This window comes from Acinonyx jubatus, chromosome B1, assembly GCF_027475565.1.
Source record: "Acinonyx jubatus isolate Ajub_Pintada_27869175 chromosome B1, VMU_Ajub_asm_v1.0, whole genome shotgun sequence".
NCBI lineage: Eukaryota > Metazoa > Chordata > Mammalia > Carnivora > Felidae > Acinonyx > Acinonyx jubatus.
Window position 1 is genome coordinate 79,340,500 of NC_069382.1, and position 19,655 is coordinate 79,360,154.

At 45.3% G+C, this 19,655-nt stretch overlaps 1 protein-coding gene across 9 annotated transcripts in view; it reads left to right on the top strand.

The window, feature by feature from the left end:
• Positions 1-343: 343 nt before the first annotated feature.
• The window catches only part of ZNF827 (zinc finger protein 827), a 173,217-nt gene continuing 153,905 nt past the window's right edge, over positions 344-19,655 (top strand). For 7 of the 9 annotated variants that reach the window (XM_053216901.1, XM_053216904.1, XM_053216906.1 and 4 more), the window contains exon 1: positions 3,287-3,369. In XM_053216901.1, coding sequence (XP_053072876.1) covers positions 3,324-3,369 — 46 coding nt within the window. In that variant the 5' untranslated portion in view covers positions 3,287-3,323. Of the gene's footprint in view, positions 1,003-3,283; positions 3,370-19,655 lie in introns of those variants that run through there. The other 2 variants (XM_027066848.2, XM_053216902.1) reach the window with 2 other exon arrangements.

Sequence of the window (19,655 nt, forward strand, 5' to 3'; positions counted from 1 at the left end):
AACTTAAGGGGATGGGGTGAGAAGAGTAATTCTTGCAGTGAAAAAGCCTGAAGAATTTTATACAGAACAAAATGTAGTTTAATAAACAAAAGAAAGTTAAGAGAAAAATCTATTTTCTTTTCTTACAAAAAATCAGCAAGAATAATGAACTAATCGTTGTTTAAAGAGTGGGGAAAACTTTTTTCCCCCTAGATTTGGCGAATAGCGGGATAAATTCGAAGAACTCCATCCCACCCCCGCACGCGCGCCCCCCATTCTTTCCAGACAGAGCGGTTGCAAATCCCAGGCTGAGTCCGCCCTGGGAGCCTTAGGGCACCTTCCTCTTTGCTCTGCGTGTGTGTGTGTGTGTGTGTGTGTGTGTGTGTGTGTGTCTAGCTCTCGCTCTTTCCCTCAGTCTGTGCCTCTGTGTATGTGTGAGTGTGTGTGTGACAGAGAGAGAGAGAGAGCGCGAGAGGAGAGAGAGAGCGAGAAAGAGAGAGAGAGAGAGAGCAAGAGAGCGAGCTGTGAGCTGTGCTGCCGCCGCCGCTGCCCTTTGATCCCGACATTAGTGTTAGGGGCTCGGAGACACAGAGCGCGGCCATAGACACCGCCGCACCGGCACTCATTTATTTATACCTCCCATCACACACGCGAGCATAGGACACACACACACTCACACCTATTAGATCCGTTTCCATTGAAGAATATTACGCTCGGGGACAAGCCAGGTGCACGACCAAAAAATTAAAAAAAAAAAAAAAGGAAAAAAAAGAAAGGAAAGAAAAGAAGAGAACCCCTCATCTGGCTCCAGGAAACCAGCTTCAGCCCATTGCACACACCGGAGAGAAGGGGTTTCCCCCTGCCCGCCCGCCCGCCCCCCAACTACCTCCCCGCTCCTGCCAGTGTCTGCCTCTCTGCCCCCACGGGGGTTTATTTGATCTCACATTAACCAAGGAGGAGAATGTGAGAAAAGGGGGAAAATGCCCAGGAGGAAGCAGGAGCAGCCCAAGCGCCTTCCCTCACGTAAGTCATCCCTTCTCCACCTCCTCTCGTGCCATTTTCTCGCCCTCCCTCTCCTCTTTCCCCTCCGCAGCCTCCTCCGTTGTTTTCTGCATTAGTTTAGGGTTACAGAGGTGAAACTGACAAAGACACAGCCCGGGTTACTCCTCGTTTAGGTCTATGCTGAGGCAGCCATGTTGGTGATGATCAGCCCCGTGCCCTTTCTATTCTCTCTCTCTTTTTCTTTCTTTCTCTCACCCCCCCCTCTTTTTTTCCTTGAGATCGGGCTTTTTTTCCTTTCCCCTCCCCCTCCCCCTCCTCACTCCGGGTTGCTGGGGGGAGGGGGCAAGAGACGGGAGGAGGGGAGTAGTGTGGATGCCGGGTTTTTTTCTTTTTTTTAATCGGGGGGGGGGGTGGTGGGAGAGGTTGGAATCTTAAAAAAAAAAAAAAATCCTTGTGGATCCCAGTGCCTGAGGGTGCGGGGGTCGGGGCGTGCGGAGGGCTGGGGGCCGTGACATGGCGTTTGGGGGTGTCGGGGCGAGGGCGCGCGGCCGCCCGCCGGCTACAGGATCCAGGGAGAGGTCCGTCTCCGGCTAAAGGTTGCGCCGGGGTTGGTCGGCCCCGGAGCCGCCGGCGGCAGCGGCGGCGGCGGCGGCAGGAGCAGGAGGAGGCGGAGGTGGAGGAGGCGGCGGCGGAGGAGGGGAGTCGGGGGCGGGCGAGGCGGGAGCGGCTGGGGAGGGTGTGGGGGCACCGCACACAAACACACCGGTACACACGCGCCGCCGGGCGGCTGCTCCCGCGGCGCCGGGGCGAGGGGGCGCGCCGGGGCGCGGGGGGCGCGGGGCGGCCGGGCGGGGGGCGAGGCCGGGCAGCGGCGGGCGGATGTGGGGTGCGGGAGCTGCGCCGAGGCGGAGGCAGGAGGCAGGGCGGCTCGCGGCGCGCGAGGTCCCTGCAGAGCCGAGGGGAGGGAGGAGCAGGGCTCCTGGCCGCAATAAAATGCGGGGTCAGTCGGAGCAGACGGAGCCAGGCGAGACTCGGGCTCTCAGACCCCCCTCCCCGGCGAGCCTGAGCAGAGTCCAGGACTAAAGTGCATCACAACCCTCCCCGGCTGCAGCCACACACACCAACTGGAGACACACACCCGCCGGCACGGCCCGGTCCCCTTCCCCTCCTCCACCCGCGCCCCCGGTCCCTCTCCGCCCTCCCTCCGGCTTTTCTTTGCTAGACTCTTAACTTTTCCCCCACTCCCTCTCCAGCTCCCGCCCCCCCCACCCCAATCTTTCTCCGCTTTGAGTGTTCCGAGATGCTGCTAAAGCTAAAAGTGAAGGAGAAAGAAGCAACTAAAAATATCCCCCGGGGCCGCCCGGCTCCTTGAATGCAGGGAGGAGGGGGCAGGGGAGAAGGCGTGGGGCGGGGTGACGGGGAGGAGGGGACGCCGGAGGCGCCGGAGGGAGGGGTCGGGGGAGACCGAGGGTCAATTTCTTCTCTCTCCCCCCGCACTGCTCCCCTCTCCCGGCGGTTTGGCGCTGCTTGGAGCCCGATCCTGCAAAACCCGGGCTGGGGGCGGGAGCGGAGCCGGAGCGCCCGCCCGCCTGGGTGTCAGGCCGACGTGGTCGGTCACCTGAAGTTCACGGAGGGTGGGGGAAGGGTTAAGGTTATGGTGTCTCGGGCTCGGGTTGTGTGTGAGCTTGTGCGTTTCCGCTGCAGACAGGCAGCTCGATCGATCTCCCCCTCGCGAAATATCCGCGGCGGTGCCTGCCCGGGGGGACGGGCAGGGGGCGCGGGCTGCTCGGGCCAAGCGCCCCCGCCGCTCCGTGTCACCCGGGCCGCGGCCGGAGTGGCGAGCAAGGGCACTTGCAGGCAGCCCGCTCCGCAAACATTCCTCTTTCTTTCCCCTTCCCGGTACGCCGGAGTCGACGCACAGGGCTTGGGTTGTGCTTTTTTCCCCTTCCTTTAAAAAAAAAAAAAAATGCCCCTGTGCAGTCCTTTCTTCGCCTGCCCGCTAGAGGTTCTGAGGATAATATCACATATGTAATATATATGCACATAAAATCACTCGCAGGCGGCTGCGTGTGTAGGGAAATTTTGCGCGAGGGAAGAGAAGGCGGCGGAGTCGGGGAGGGCGAGTTGGGAGGCTCCGCGCTGCGATTCACAGAAAACTCGCAGCAGTTGGTGGAAGAGTGTGTGCGTGCACATGGCCGGTCGGCCAGTTCCCAGCTCTTTTCGGGGGCGTGTGGCGGGGGAGGGAGAGGAGGCAGGAATCCTGGGGGGGGGGGGGGGGTCGGGGGAGGCTTGCCCTGCTCGGACAAAATGGGCTTCAGTGTTCTCTGCGAACTTGCCCTTAGATGGCAACTTTGGGAGCTGATGAGCTTGTGTGCGAAAACCAGGACGGTGAGGTTATTTGGTCATTTTCCTTTCTTCTCTTCTCCCCCCTGCTTAAAAAAAAAAAAATGTTGGCGGGGTTAGAGGGAGGGTAGGAGAGGAGAAGGGATTTATCTGTTTTAGGCTCTGACGGAGATGGAACGCCTTCCCTCCCGTTGTGTGTAGCGCATTCGGGCAGCTGCAGCCTGCCCTGCTGGTGACCTTGACCCTGACCTCGTGCGACTACCCTCTCCGTCTGAGAGGAAATTCAGGCTCCATTTTAGCTCGTATGCCTGGTGGGCCTCTCCTGCTTGCTGGTGCCTGGTGATTAAGTTATATTTTAAGAGTGGACTCTCCCACCCTGTTCTCTAATTGAATACGGTTATCCACTCAACTTAAAACAAAACAAAACAAAAAAATCAACTCCTTCTAGTCACATAAAGCCACTTTTAGTGAAGTAAGAAGCAATTACCTTTTTGGAAACACCGTAAATGTCCCTGTAGTTTTTAAAGGGAAGCCTAATTTGCAAGGCTTTTCCACTTACCTTTTTGTGGATGTGTGCTGCCTGTTCTAAGCATGGTTTACACATGTTTTGTAAGCAATTTGCATTTGGACTAAGGAATTTCTGGGCAAATGGTGTATTTTGCAATTCAGACACTGTAACCCAAGGCTTCCTAAGTGCTGGGTGAGTCTTAAAGAAACTTGCAGTGGTGGGGAGATATAATAAATATTGACTTTGATAAAATTAGTGTTAATTCATATTTAATGTAGAATATAACTGTAGTCTTAAGACTTCATTGTAATGCTAAATTCTTTATTTGTTTATTTATATGAGGGGAGGATTTTGCCTTAACCTGGAGAACTTTTTTGTACAGAGTTAAAATATAGTAACTCTGGGACTGATAGAAGTCATCTCAGGGTTTTAAGAAGTTATACAGTGGCACATTTTAACCTTGACCCTGAAAGAAAGGAGCGATGTGTATAATTTAGGGGGGAGGGTCGTTAGAGGGGGAATGTGATGGGGAAGTTTGCTTTTGAAGCCAAACACAGAAGTGGCTAATAGACACTATTAATATAGCTTTAAGAATCTAGAGAACCTGTAAACACACATTTAAAATTAGAAGTAGAATACAAATTAGAATACAAAAAAGAAATTGGTGAAAACTGAATCTATACAAACTTCAAAGTGGTTTCTACTTTCCCTTAGGCCCGCCCCCTTGCCTCAGCCCCCTCATCAACCACTGCTACTAATAGACTTCATGTGCAAAACCTATTTTTCTGTTATTAGATATACTACTAGCCAGGCATGGCGTGGATTGACAGGGTCTCCCACTCTACAGCACAGACACCAGGGAACCTGGAAGCTCCACCCTCAAGTAGATTAGTCCTGGAAATCCAGACTAGCACTTGGTACTATCTGATACCGAGTCTGGGGTGCGTCTCAGCCCCTGGCACAGAGTTCCAGCAATTCCCTAGGCTGGGCTTTGGCCTGCTAAGGTTTCCTAGCTCCTTCTGTTCAACTAGACACCCATGGGACTGTTCAGAACCGAATTAGCCTTAGGGATGGGTGAGCCATTAACCTGACACTACTAACCTAAGCGTTTGATTTCTGATTTAAAATGCTACATAGTCATTTTCTCCTGAGCCTCAGAAGTAAGAGTGTGTGTGTGTGTGTGTGTGTGTGTGTGTGTGTGTGTTTGTTTTTGGTTCTGTTATATGGGCCTCATACATATGCAGAAAAAAAAAATAGCCTGTCCTATACAGTTGAGTGGTGATTCTACTGGCCACAAATCAAAAACAAGTTCTGCACTAGCTTTTGGACGTGACCTCCAGCAAAGGGTGTTAAACCTAAACTATTTTTGAGAAGTGGCTTTAAAAATTATTACTCAAAATAAAGCCTTTATTTCTTGGCCTAGAGCAATATTACCATTTGGGTTTAAATATGATTCTGCTGCTCTTGATGGCTCTTTTATAAAAGTTCTTTTCACCAGCAGTGTCCAATACCATGTTCAAAAAAAAAGTCCTAGAGATCCTCTGAAGCATACCATGTGCTTATCTGTAGCAGAATCCCAAACTGCATACCTTAAAAATGTTTGTCGGTCTAAGAAAGAGGAAGAGGGGGAAAGTGATACTGTGACTGTTTGCCAGGCCTGGGGCTCAGCACTTTCTAAACATCACTACATTTGGGATCACTAACTGAGGAGGGAAACGGTCAGGAAGGGCTTTCTCTTGTGTTTGTTACATCTGTAAATCCTTTTACCATTGGCGCCATCAGCACTTTTAAGATTTCCTCATTAGCTTCAACTTACCCATGAACATGTATGAGTTCAGATCCTATTATATTTATCATTGGAAATCTGCCTGATGCTTATTCCCAGGGGGGAGCACAAAGGAAAAGTTAATGGAACAGTTGTTTTGTTATTCTAGTATTTTCATTGTTTACTCAGTTGTGGGTCAAGACGTTATTGTGTTCTTCATTAACAAAACTTTAAAAATCATCTCTTGCTTTCTAGTAAATGTGGGAAGCAAAATGACAGCAAAGCAGCAGAAGCCCTTATATTTATATTTTTCCATGTCTTTTTATGTCTATTGGAAGAGAAGGGGTAGAAGGTTTAACTCTTTCCCCTACTTGGTCTTACTATTTTTTTTCAGTGACGAGGCACTTCCTCCTGACTATGACAGGAACCACAGGGAAAAATTTTGAGTCTGAAGCAATAAAATATTTCACTGCTTGTGTCAGGCAGAGCTAATGATTCTGAAGTACCACACAGCAGGTTAGGTTGATGCTGGGCAGTAATGTTCATCTGTTCTCCTAAAGGAAATCCGTGTATTCCCGATATAGCAAGTAGGGTACACTGAACTTTCTTGTTAAAATAAGGAAGACAGTTCAAAATCACATTCCTTCTAATGCTTCAAAATAGTTTCAAGTAAAAAAAATTGATTTTTAATTTATCTATGTGCTGCCATCTTGCTCTGGAGATGCCACAGCTGGTGTGAGTTGACAAGTCCTCAAGCACAAAGTGTTAATAAATCATGCTAGAGCAGTATAAATTGGACAGCCGTCGGCCAGGGTCAGAGCTGGCTGCGCAGTTGAGTTTTTAGAGCCTTTGAATGGCCTCTATTAGGAGAGGTCCAAAGGAGGTGTGGAAAATCTCTGTCTTGCGAGGCTTATAGAATTAGGTGGACAAAGGCTGCGGAAACACCCAAGGGACAGTGTTGTGTTGGTGGAGCAACCGGGCAGGCTTCTCTTGGGGTCAAAAGGTGGCTTAAAATACAAGGAGTCCTATTAATGTCAAGAGGTTCTCGTAGGGAAGACTGGGTTTGTTGAATCGTGTGCTGCTCGGCTGGGTTGGTAAACCAGTTTATTTAGTAATCCCGGTAGTTTGAGTTCAGACGGGGTCAGCGTGAATCGGTTTGACAAAAGAGAAAAACTCACCCAGTGTCACTCACCCCTGTCACTTGCGTGCAGAGTGGTGTCCTTGGACGCAAAGAGGACAAGGTGTGAAGGAGTGGTGGTGAAGCCCACGCGGCCACTGTGTGTAACAAGGCTCCCTCGGTTTCTGTGACTGGTCGGCAGTGCCATCTGTGAAAGCACAGTCCTGAGAGTAGGTTAATGTATCCTTTCCCCTTCCTGGTGGGGAGTTGCCTGGTCTCTCTTCCATTCTTCTTTTTTGAAGTAAGTACCCGCTGGAGCATTAGGACAGGAGGACGGAAAAACAAACACAACAGGCTGGAGCTGATATCTGCATTCTGAGTGATGTATTAGTAATTTTCTATAATTTAATCAGACTGATCGCAGAACGAGATAATGATGGTATGACCTAAAAAATAGGACGTTTGGGGGCGTTCAAGGCTTTCTAGCATAAGGTTTTACTAGACCATGGGCTTTGTGGTGAAGGAATAGATTCTAAGTTTTCTCTTATCGGAAAGAAATTCAGACCAGGCCTAGTTCTGGTAAGATGTGTGGGTTTTTTTTGTTTTGTTTTGTTTTTTTTCTATCAGCTTTTTATTACTACTGTATTTTGGCTTAGTTAAGATACTCTAGAATCACGTTTTTTAGATAGAGATTATAAATGAAGATGCTGTGTCCTGTTTTTGATGTATTCTCTTCTGTTCCCTACTTTGCTAGGTGCAGCTCAATAATTCACACCATTGAGGGCCAAGTGTACAAAATACTTTATGGTTCATGGTAGCTGAAGTGTCTTCTGTCATATTTTACAAGAAACTAATGTGCAAAGTACAGACCTTAGAAATAGCTAGGAATACTCGCTAGGCTGAAGTTGCCAGCTGCTTTCTCTCTTCTGCTCCGGGGCAAGTTCTGTGTTTCTGTCCTCTGTCTGTAAATTACATTTTTTATGATATCAGAGAATAGCGTATGACTAGGTGCTGAAGCAGGGGGCCTCTCAGATGACTCTCATCATTCCCCAAGGACCCACCTTTGGGATAGAATTGCTGTAGTTACAAGGTAGTTTCATAAATTAAAATCAGACTTGGGCTTGATACTAATCTTTAGCTGCATGGGTGCATATTCCTGTTTATTTTATAAAAGTCAGCTTCACTGCCATGTATACACACACATAGAGGCTGCAGTGTAGCTAATTTTATAAAATGTACAGTGATACACGCCCACGGTCTGAGATCAGCATGTGGCCTTTAGCAACTCTGCTTTTCACAGACTGACCCAGGGTTATATTAAATACAGCAGATTCTGTGTGCCTAAAAAGGATATTGTTTCCAGCCGTCCATTCCCTTCTTATTAAAAAACAACCTCCACCACTGAAGTTCTGTCTCTAGAGTTCTTAAGTGACTAAGGCTTGGGTATTCATTGCTTCTGTTTTTGAGAAAGTCCAAATTCAGCCAGGTTCTGTCTATCAGCAACGAAGAAATGCGTGGACCTTCTCTGAAGCTTGAGCCTGAAAAAGGAAACCCTAAAATAATCCCTCTCTCTCTTTCTCTCCCTCTCTCTCTCTCTCTCTCTTTCTCTGTCTTTCTTGTAATTCCAGCACAGGTCACACAAGTGGTTAGACCCCATTAGAAATGTGGGCTGGAGAAAAAAAGGCAAGGAGTGAGAGACCAGAGGATCTCAGGGTGGGTTGTTTTGAATACTCTGAAGAAGTTGGCCTTCAAAGGGGACCAGAGAAGACCAGGGGAAAATGAACTTTTACGGGATTGACCAGCAGCACTCTGCTTATCTGAGCTTTCAAGACAAGCTACTGTACTTGTGGAAGGGTGCTGGATTTTTCTAACGTTCTATAGTGCTCGTTTCTTAAGTTGTCTGGCAGGATATTTGAAAAAGCTTTTGTTGCTTTTTGTAATGACAAGGAGAACATATCATGTGACTTTGTCCTCTTTTCACTATGTCTACCGTATATGGTACAACTTAAGTGAAAATAGAACACACGTGCTTCAAGTTCATGGTGGTTAAATGTACAGGCTCTGGCACCAGGCTGTTCAGAACCCAGCTCTGGCACTGACTTGCTGTGTGACCTCAGGGACATTACTTAACTTCCCCGTCTTTGGTTTCTTCATCTCTCAATAGTGATGAGAGTTCCTCTATCATAGGGTTCTTGTAAGGTTTGATTGATAAATATCAGTATCGATATTGATAAATATCAGTAATATATGCACACATGAATCCATGCCTAGTTAGTGCCTGCTGCATAGAAAGAGCACAAGAAATAACAGCTCTTATGATGTATATGAAATAAGTTTCCATTTGCTTAGATTGTGATTAGACTACAGGCATTTCTGACCCAGGACTTTTTGGTGATTTCTGTGTTTAAAAAATTTTTTTTCCGTATCTCTCATCAGAGTGATGAGTAATAATGTGATATGGTAAAATTCTTTTATCAGGCTGTTAAAATAGGCTTGACTAATATTGTTTCATAGGCGAACAATATTACACTAGACTTTTACTGTAGGAACATGTTCGGTGTGTGTGATTTGACCTGAATTACATCTAAACTGTGTAATAATCATATGAATTATGACTGGGTTTTACTGTGAAGTAAGGACAATAAATCCATGCTCACAGACTTATAGTGAGATTCAAATGGGAAAATAGGTATTTAATAAGTGTTTATTTATTCATTTATTCAACAGTCAGTCCACTGATTAAAATTACCCAGGGGAAATTTATATTGGTTTTTCCATGTGTTATTTAGGTAGTTTAAATTTTGCACCAGAGAAGGAAAGTCAGGGTCTGTTGTTTTTAATTGCAGAGAACCAGGCCAAGAGAACACATTAAATTAATTTTAAATGAAGAATTCAGGTGTGTGTGTGTGTGTTGTTGTGTGTGGGAGATAGATCATATCAGAGGTTACAAGCTAGTGGCCTACCGATGTGTTTTGCCCCACACAGTATGTTTAAAAACTTGAGACAGCATTTGGAAATGGGTGGTTTCACATAAAAATCCAAATTTCTAGCTTCTTTTGAAAACTTGGAAGAGCCAGCAGCACGGGGCCCACCTCCCCACATGGCAGCAATCTGCTACAGTCGGTGGCGGCTGTCTCCCTTCCCCGGGCATGTGCTCGACAGTCTGCCACGGTTCCTACCACTCTGCTGCCGTGTCCCCGTCTGCATGTACACCTGCCCACCTCCCTCATGTATATTCCTGCCCGGCCCCTGCAGGCCTTTGGATTAGAAACCGTCCTACATTCTTCAACATTCAGTGATCTTTTAATTCATCGTTGAGGCTAAAGTATTGTAAGCCCCATTCTATGGCAGTAGTAAGAAGCAGTATAGGGTGGGGATTAAGATCCTGGTCCCAGGGATGCATGAGATCCGTCCTGGCTGCACCACATTTTAGCCTTGACCTTGGCAAGTTACTGCAGTCTCTGCCTGTTTTCACATCTGTAAAATGGGGGAACATTATAGGTCCTATGGGAACTGAGTTCACACAAGTTGGTATTTAGATTCGTGTCTGGCACAGAGTATATGCACGATACATGCTGGCCATGTTAATAGACAAGAGGTGTAAATTCATTTCAACTAAGGATCCCAGTAAGATGGCTCTAACTGTGCTGTGTAATCAGTCAAAGACAACTACTGCTGCCTCTAAGTTTCTGATCACCATTAGCCAACACCGTGGTTCTCAACACTGGCTGCGTGTTAGAATCACCTGGGAGATTAAAAAATTGCAAACACCCCCAGCAATTTAAATTTGATGGCTCAGAATGGAACCTGGGCATGGACGTTCTTAAAAAGTTCTCTGACCGATTTGAATGGATAGCCAGTGTTGAACTTACCAGAACTCCCACTCTGGGTGGATGCCATTTCAGCCAAAAATAAAGACATGTTGAGCCTAGCAGCTTATTAACAATAATTTGTTTGACTTTTAAAACCCTGGAAATAGCTCATGGACCTGAGTAATTGACTTCACACCTCCAGGTTGAAGTCAGAGAGAGGCTCGGGGAGGAACCTGCGCTAGGCAGGAGACAAGGACTCCAGTCTTCTCTGTCCACTGTCCCCCTACGGTCACCGGGGTTTCTCACTAGTTTTGTGACTTCGGGCAAGTCACTGAACCTCTCTGGGCTTACCTCGCACCATCTTGTAAAATGGATAATAGTAGAACACCCACGCTTCCTATTTATGTTATATCTTATTGTTCACAAAGCATTTTCACTGATATCATCTGCCTACAAGCAAACAGGAAAGACTCCTCCCACCAGTTGGACAGAAGTAGAAACAGAGCCATGGAAAGGGAGAAACTAGCTTGAGGTCACCTGTGTCTGCACTATCAAGGGCTGGACCATCTACTGGTCTTCTGAGGCCCACTGCGTCTCTGAGGACTTCAAAACCTTCCTGGGGCCCTACACAGGAAGGACATGCCTTTGCCACCTGCACTTCCATTCAGGGACCTTCCTCTACAGGTGCCGATGGAGCACGTCGCTCTGTGATTCGTGAGAACTTGTGCCACCGATAGTATTTCTTTCCTCAAAGATTTAGGCTAAGCTGAGGGTAAGAGAATGAGAGTCACATGCCGTGACACTTTCTGGGGTCTGAATTACGTGCTCCATATGGAGAACACTGCTTTCGTGTAATGGCCTCGAATTATAGTTGTCTTCTAATCTGTGCTTGTTTGGCCCTACTTGTTAACCCAACAGTCCTCTCTACAGCATGAAACACAGCTGTATTTGGAAGGAAACAAAGTGTGGGACACCCTCTGCTTCAGGAAATATTCCTGAAATGTGCTGCATGATTTCTCCCTTCTAGGGGGAAGCAAACCTCAAATGATAATTTACTGCATTTTAATCTGAACTAAGAAAGAGGGGAATTAAATTATAGCGAGCTGTTTTCTGACACTGATAAGGAGAGAAATTTCATGATCGAGAAGTGGGGTTGGGTTGGCTGGACCACTAGATCACATTTAGAGAGAACTGCTCTGCACCAGTACTTGCGGAGAGGTGAGGAAATATATACAAAAGAAAATACAGAAGTACCGTACAAGTATTTGAAACGTGACTTAAGTGTACTTCATCAGACTGGAGCCATAGAAATCACAGATATGAATGAATTCTGCTTATTAATTTAGTTTTTAAAGTCTATATTGGCTTTTAATGGCAAGCGCAGTGCCGGCTCAGTGTAAATAATTAAAACTATGTAGAAATATTCAAAGTAAAGCATGAAAGCCCCCTTTCCCAACTTTCACCCCCAGAGATAACCACTATTAATAGATAACAAGCAAAAAGATAATAAGGAACACTTAAAATTCAGCCTTCATTCGAAAAATGGATGCATTTCAGCAGAGTTGGCTGAGTTAATTCAAGTACTGAATTCAGAACAAGGGTGGCAACACTGGTCTTGTAAACTGATTAGATCACATCTGTAAATTGAATGCCAAATTGAGGGCCCCAGTTTAAAGGGGGAAGTTGATAAACTACTCACCAGAAGGGAGGCAACTAGAGTCTAGGTTCTTGAATTCATCGTATAAGGAATTAATTATTGAGACAATTGGGAGTGCTTAATTTGAAGCTAAGAGTGAAGTTAGATAACAATCATGCCTGGTAACTACACTCAAATATATAAAGTTCTGTCAAGCGATAAAGGGAGTGAACTTACTCTGAATTGTCATTCATCTTAAATTCTTAGTTTGGGTCTGCTGATACTTGTTTAATTGATTGGTTGGTTGATTGACTGATTGATTGATTCATTCATTCATTCATTCAAGCAGCAGTAACTGAGTGCTTCTGTGCCAGGGAGTAGGGATCAGTGGAGTTGAATAGAGCATGGTCCCTGCTTGCAAGGATCTCAGAGCCAAGTGGGCACAGAAAGAGATGAAACAAATAATTAAAATTCGGCTTGAAAAGTATTTTCATAGATTTATGAAATGCTGACCAGAAAACAGAGACTAGGACCAAGAGGATAGAAGTTATAGGGAAGATCACTGATTTTTAAAGATAAGGGCCTGTTGAATAAATACAACTGTGCAAAAATGAAAGATCTTGTGTTTACCAAGAAGCTTGTTCAACCACCTGGCAGGGGTGGTTTTCAAAGGACTTCAGGTAAAGAGGAGTGGGATGGGCGGAGACAACGCTGACTTACATTGAAATCATTTAATATTAGGAAGAAGAATTCTCTAAAGCAAATGCTGCTTTGTTTGGTTTCTGTCGTGAAGTGGGAGATCTATTCCTACCACAGAGCAAAACCTCCCTCGGTATGCTGAAATGAAAGTCTTTTGGGAATAAGGAAGGACATATGTCAACACACATGGTGTCACATTACAGCAGTGAGGACATGATCCGCTGAGAGCTGTAGTCCCTACTGGGTGCTCATTCATTAAGAAAAAGTTTTGAGCATTTATGTGACTTGTAGAAATTGTACAGATTGCAGCCCCTGCGGACAGTTCTTTGAAATGTTGACACAAAACAAGCACAGAGGATAAGCACAAATCAATATGCTAACAAGTGCAAGACAATATAATATGAATTAGAAGTGTAAATGTTCGAGGAAACCCAGTGGGAGTGATGGGTAAGATTCCTGAAGAGGAGTGACACTTAAAACATCCTTAAGGAAGGGATGCATTTAGATCTTGAGAAGAGAGGAGAGAACATTCTAAGCAGAAGAAATGACATTAGCCAAAAGAGGGTGAAATAAGCCAAAAGTATGTGGGAGACACTAAGAAGTTGAATCAAAAGGGTTATATTGGCGATGTAAGGATAGGAGGCAGGAAAAATGTAGTAGGAGCTGGTCCAGATGATAAGAGATTAGGATTACTAAATTTTGTAGTTTGGATACAATACAAAATCAGCTGTGAAATGTAGTAGTTTCTTTCACTGTGATGACAAGTGACGTGGGAGCTGGTGGCCTGAAGGAGCAAAAATGGCCTTTTTTATGCAGGGAGGGCTGTTGAAAAAACCGAAGATCCATGGATGGCACAGATGCTGCTTTGAAGTTGTCTCTGGAAGAGCCTGCCGGTGATGGGCTTCTCTGGGGCCAGTGCTGGAGGCCCTCAGCCAGGGCTCACCCCATGCCTCTTGCCCCTTCCTCACCTCTTTGGTTTTCTTTGGCAAAGAAAGCTCTAATGCAGTGCTTCCCTTTCAAAGCTGTAAAGTAGTGCTGTTTACAAAAAGTAACACATCGAACATTTATACACAGATAAGAAAGGATAATGGTAAAATGAACACCTGTAAACCTACTGCCCAATCTAACACATTTCAACCCTATCAGACTTCTAACGTGCCCTTCGCCTGCTACCTGTCCCCATTATCCTGAGTTTTCTGCTTATCGTACCCCTAGCTTTACCCTGTTTGGTTTTGCATGTATTCTGCACCTTGGTTTTCCACTCAACGGTGATCTTTGTGAGATTTATCCACACTGATGCTTGTAGTTGTAGTGAGTTCATTTTCATTGCTCTCTAGTGTTATACTGCAGAACCATACTATAAGGGGTGTATGGTTTGTTTCTACTTCTTGCTATTATGGACCGTGCTGCTGTGAACATGCATGCACATATCACTTTGTCTTGAGGGACTGTCAAGTTCATAGCGTAAGATATGGATTTTCCAAAATTTTAATTCTTGCTGGCAAGCTTGATTTTTTTTTTTAATTTTTTTTAACGTTTATTTATTTTTGAGACAGAGAGAGACGGAGCATGAATGGGGGAGGGGCAGAGAGAGAGGGAGACAGAATCGGAAGCAGGCTCCAGGCTCTGAGCGTCAGCCCAGAGCCTGCCACGGGGCTCGAACTCACAGACCGCGAGATCGTGACCTGAGCTGAAGTCGGACGTTTAACCGACTGAGCCACCCAGGTGCCCCTGGCAAGCTTGAATTTTATCATTGGCTACAAATACTGTCAGTTTTTCCTTAAAGTATCAGCCTTACTTCATTTCCAAGAAATAGTGTGCCAGGTACCCCAATTTTTTTTTAAGTTTTTTTTATTTATTTTGAGAGAGAGGAGAGAGACAGTGTGTGCCCAAGTGGGGGAGGGGCAGAGAGAGAGGGAGAGAGAGAGAATCCGAAGCAGGCTCTGTGTCGTCAGTGCAGAGCCTGACACAGGGCTGGAATGCACGAACCATGAGATCATGACCTGAACCTAAGTTGGACGCCCAACTGACCGCTTGGCGCCCCTGGATACCCAAATTTGAATGACCATAGTTTGTCAGTTACGCTTTCAGTCAAAAGTGATGTTCCATGAAAAAAGTGGCTCGTTCACCTCTCAACTAAATCACAGATTTACTTTTCCTTGAGATAGCCATCACACTTTAGTGATGGCAGAAGTGCTTCATGGACACATTTCATTACATATCATATTCAAAAGGTGTTTCCTCAGGGCTCAGTCTTTAAGAAAATTAATAATCTTTGCTGCTGCTTCATCAAAGACATTCTTGGGTGAAATGGACCTGGTTATTTTGGGGTGTGTGTGTGTATGTTTTACTGTGAGTGTGTGGCAGTGAAGAATACAATGATTCCTAGTGTGGCTTGGTGTTACTGCCTTGATTGGAGCTAAGGAGCCAGAATTTTACCCATCATTGCTTTTGTATCATCATTGCAAATGTCAATAGAGTGAAAAGGGGAAATAACATCTTATGAATTCTTATGAAAACAATTTTGATCTTGAGGACCCTTGAAAGGGTCTCAGAGACCACTAGGGGCCCACAGACCACACTTTGAGAACCACTGTCTAAGCTGTCTGCATAGAAATGGGAATGCAGGTGTCGGCGTTCGTGTTTCTTCAGCTTTACGTGAGAATGTTATACTGCAGCACTGCGTGAATATTTGCACTGAAGAACCCAAAAGACAGAGAGCCCTGAAGACAGGGAAGTATTCTCAGCTTCTCTGAGATTTCTTTGAGGTAACTTTGAAGTCTCTTGCTCTGTCTGCAAATAGGAATGAAAATAATGTACTTTGCTCTATAATATATCTGTTTGTTTTAAAATGAAAGTAAAGCTTTTGATACACTTTGCAGTTAGTACTTTTCTTCCTCACGCAGATGTAGGTGCCACAGGCCGGCATGACTTAGGTGGACCGTGCTTTGCTGCGGACAAGAGATGGTCAAGGCTTTTGGGCTTGGGAAACTGGGAGTGTTTCTGGGCTTCTTGTGTTCTCTGCCTGGACTGCTGTCCTCACCAACCATTAACCCCCTTGCCCAAGACAGAAGCTTGAGTGTGATCCTAGATGCCATGCTCTTCCTTTCCTCCCGCATCAAACTGATCACCACGCCTCTTGACTCTCTTGTAGATGTATCTCTGAAGTTCATCATGGCCACTCCCTGCCACTGCTGTACCATACACTCTCATTTTCTCCTGTAAGGATTCACAACTTATTTATTTATTTATTTATTTATTTATTTATTTATTTATTTTTGCCTCAATGTCATATCCCCATCCCCCCACCTTGGCCTCTGTGTAGCCCAGTATCCACACTGCTACTACAGTAGGCTTTCTAAAACACTCGTGGATTTATTGAGGATCTTTTAGACATCCCAGACATCCCCTAACTGGATAAAGTTTGCTCTTCTTAGTAAAGTATGGAAGATGCTTCATCATCTGTGCCCCCTTTCTCCTGCCCTGCTGTATACCCCTTGTTTCATTCATACTGAATTATCTATATGACAGACCACCATGCTTGTATTTCCTTATTTTGGCAGATTCGTTCCCCCTATTTCTGGATGTCTTGAACCCATCAGATTAACCTTCTGCTTATCAATTAGCACTTAGCACTCGGCTCTCAGGGAGGCCTTTCCAGCTTCCCCTCCTCCCCTACTATTGTTCCTTCCACCTACTGGGAGGAATTAGGGAACCTCCACTGGTTCCCACTGGTCTCTCATCATACCTCCCATGCCACACTGTAATTGCTTATTCCTCTATGTCCTTATCGCTGTGAGCTTTTTAAGGGCATGGCCTATTCCGTATTCATTTTTGTACATTCTTGCACATCGCAGTACCTGGTGTAAATGGTCAGATATGGTTGAATAAATGAACAAATGAATGAAATTAAGAACGGGTCACAGAATCAAATAAATAGGAGGTGTTTCATAAAGATTCTTGTATGAATGAATGAATGAGTTGAATGAATGAGGTTAAGAGTGAGTCACAGAATCAAAGGATTTTAGAGGTAGAAAGGACCATGGAGAACATCTCCTGCTGTCATCCTTTCTCAGCAATGAGACAATGATCTGGCTAACGTGTACAGCTGGGCTGGGTAGGAGGTGATGAACAGTGCCACAGACATTCACATGGATGCGGCCTAGAGAAGTCTGGGGAGAGTCATGTGCTTCAGGAGGAGACTTGCCGAGAAGAGCAGAGGCCACGGCCTACACCACAGGGGGATACGACAGACGAAGTGCAAAGAGAACTTTTGTGGTTGGAAGTCTGTGGCACATTCCAGACTGTAGAGTCTCCCCTCAGCTATTGGCTGTTGCTCTCTCTCTGTCCTCAAACTGTGCCAAGACTGTAAGATTTTCCTGATGACTGGGCATATTCTACATCTGGATTCCATGGTCATAACAACCAGAAGTTTCCTGTCCTCTTTGGTTGAGGTGATTATGATATAGAGCTGGGTAGCAATATCAACAATTTTGAGGTAAGCCCTACCATCTAAAATACAGTGTTCTCTCATCTGAGATTTCTAGGTGTCTGGGAGGGAGGGCGAGGGGACACTATTATTCACTGAGTGCTAATTCTGTGCCAGGTGCCTTACTTACGTAATTCTAACTTCCCTTCACAGTAGCCTCATGGCGATGATAGGTATCAGTATCTTATTCTATAAACAAGAGAATAGGCCTGTGCATGTCAGGTGGGTCTATTAGGAAGCAGAGTGGGAGTGTCTGGAGTTCTAAGCTTGTGCCCTTTCTGTTTTGTCCTGCTGCTTCAGGTTCTAGAAATGGTTTCTTTTGCTCTGCAAAACCTATTATGGCCTTATTGTATTCATTTGGTCAATCCTTGAAGTTGCATTTATTTTATGTACTTAAAAGGAAGAGAATCTGTAGCTTTCTAGCTTAACGTTCTCTGCACCTTGCAGTCGACAAATCCTTCGCTATTACCGTACTTTACAGATGAGGGATCGAGTGATGGGAGGCAGAATGTTCCATGTCTGTCTGGTTCATCTCCATATTCCTAACACTCGCACCAGGAGTTCATATTCAGTGGGCTGTCGAATTTTTGTTAACTAAACATGAGTCATATAGCTTGTAAGTTCCAAATTCAGATGGGAACCCAGGTCCCTGAGTCTGTACTCAGAGCGCTTTCCCCTGCGAAACCATTCTGCTTTTCCCAGACCCCTAATCTGTAGGACTCGGGAACCCTCTGATAGACCTGTCTGGTGGATTTCCACAGCTCTAACTACATACGTACGGGTAGTCTCTTAGAGTATGATCTCATTCTTGTTCTTGTTTCTCTTCCTTTAAATATCTCAAGACAGGGTTTTAAAGGACCTGACACTTCCCAATCAAATGACTTGAAAAGGATCAATTATCCAATATTGGATTCATAGAGAATTCTTGAGATCATTTGGTACCGTATTTTCGAAACTTAAAAAAAAAAAAAATTAGTGGAACCCTTGTCTTTAAGGAGAGCTCCAGTGTATAGACAAGATCAATGCCAGGTTGTGCGGCTTAAGTGTGTGCTAAGGTAGGAGGTAAGCTGGAGTCCTTGGGCTCCTTGAGGGTATGGTTTATAAATCACTGATCTGTTCTTGCCCCTCATTTTGTAGTGAAGAAACCGAGGTACAGACATGCTCAGTGACTCACAGAGGTGGCTGGATTAAGATGATGATGAAGCGTGTTGTCATATATCTGAATTTCCGATATCATTTTAAGTACCATTCTACTTTTATTATAAAGAAAAAGTAAATCACCTATACTTTAGAGCAGGAGTCAGCAAACTGTGGCCTGTTTTTGTGCAGCCCCTTGAGCTAAGAATGGTTTTTGCATTTTTAAACAATTGTTAAAAAAAAAAAAAAGCAACAGCAACAACAAAAGCAAAGAACATGGGATGAAGACCATAGGTGCCCCATAAAGCCTAAAGTATTTGCTGTCTGTCTGTTCACAGAAGATTGCGGAACCTGCTTTACTGGAGTCACTGCTGCTGATATTAACATGGAAATACCAGAAGAATTTGGCTTTCTCTAAGTAACTTCAAAACATGTAGATTTAAAACAAAGCCCGATTAGTTGAGCGTATTTACGTCAAAAAGCGTTTCAAACTTGTATTCCTCAAATGAACTTCTTTAAATTGCTCAATACATTTTCATCCTTCTTTTCAAACACCAGATTTTGGGGGAGGATAGGCCAGTTAACTAGGTTCTTGTAATACATGGGAAACATTGCCCCTAGAGGGCTGCCTACAGTTGTAAGTTCTAGAAGATGGAAAGGAAGCAGTGTGCATATTTGAACACAAAATCAGGGCGTCTTCTAGACTCCCTCCCAAAAGGTTAAGAACGAGAGGAAGCAGAGTGTGAATAATGTCAGTCACTCCTGGTCACTTTGGGGCCACATGTATGCATGCCAGAGGGATATTTCTTGTTTTGAGCCTTACCTTGGAGTTGAGTCTTCCTTTGAAGCAGTCGTCAGTAGAGCAGGTTTCCTAATGTCATCCTTACCACTTGATGCATTTCCAGAAGCATCTGAGCTTTGTTGGGAAGTGGAATGAATGTTTTCCTCCGTGGAGCATTGCTCGTAGCGAATAGACAGCTAGAAGGCAGTGACAGGTCTTTTGAGTGAAAGACCTAGGAAAGGTTTCTCAGCGAAACAAACCCCAAAGTGGGCATGCCTGTGGAAAGCTCCCACCTCCCGGATCCTTCAAAGACAATTAAGTGGATGAAACCACAGGACCCCGTTGTTGAGGCGATGTTAACCTAGCTACAGGCTCTCCTGGCCCTTG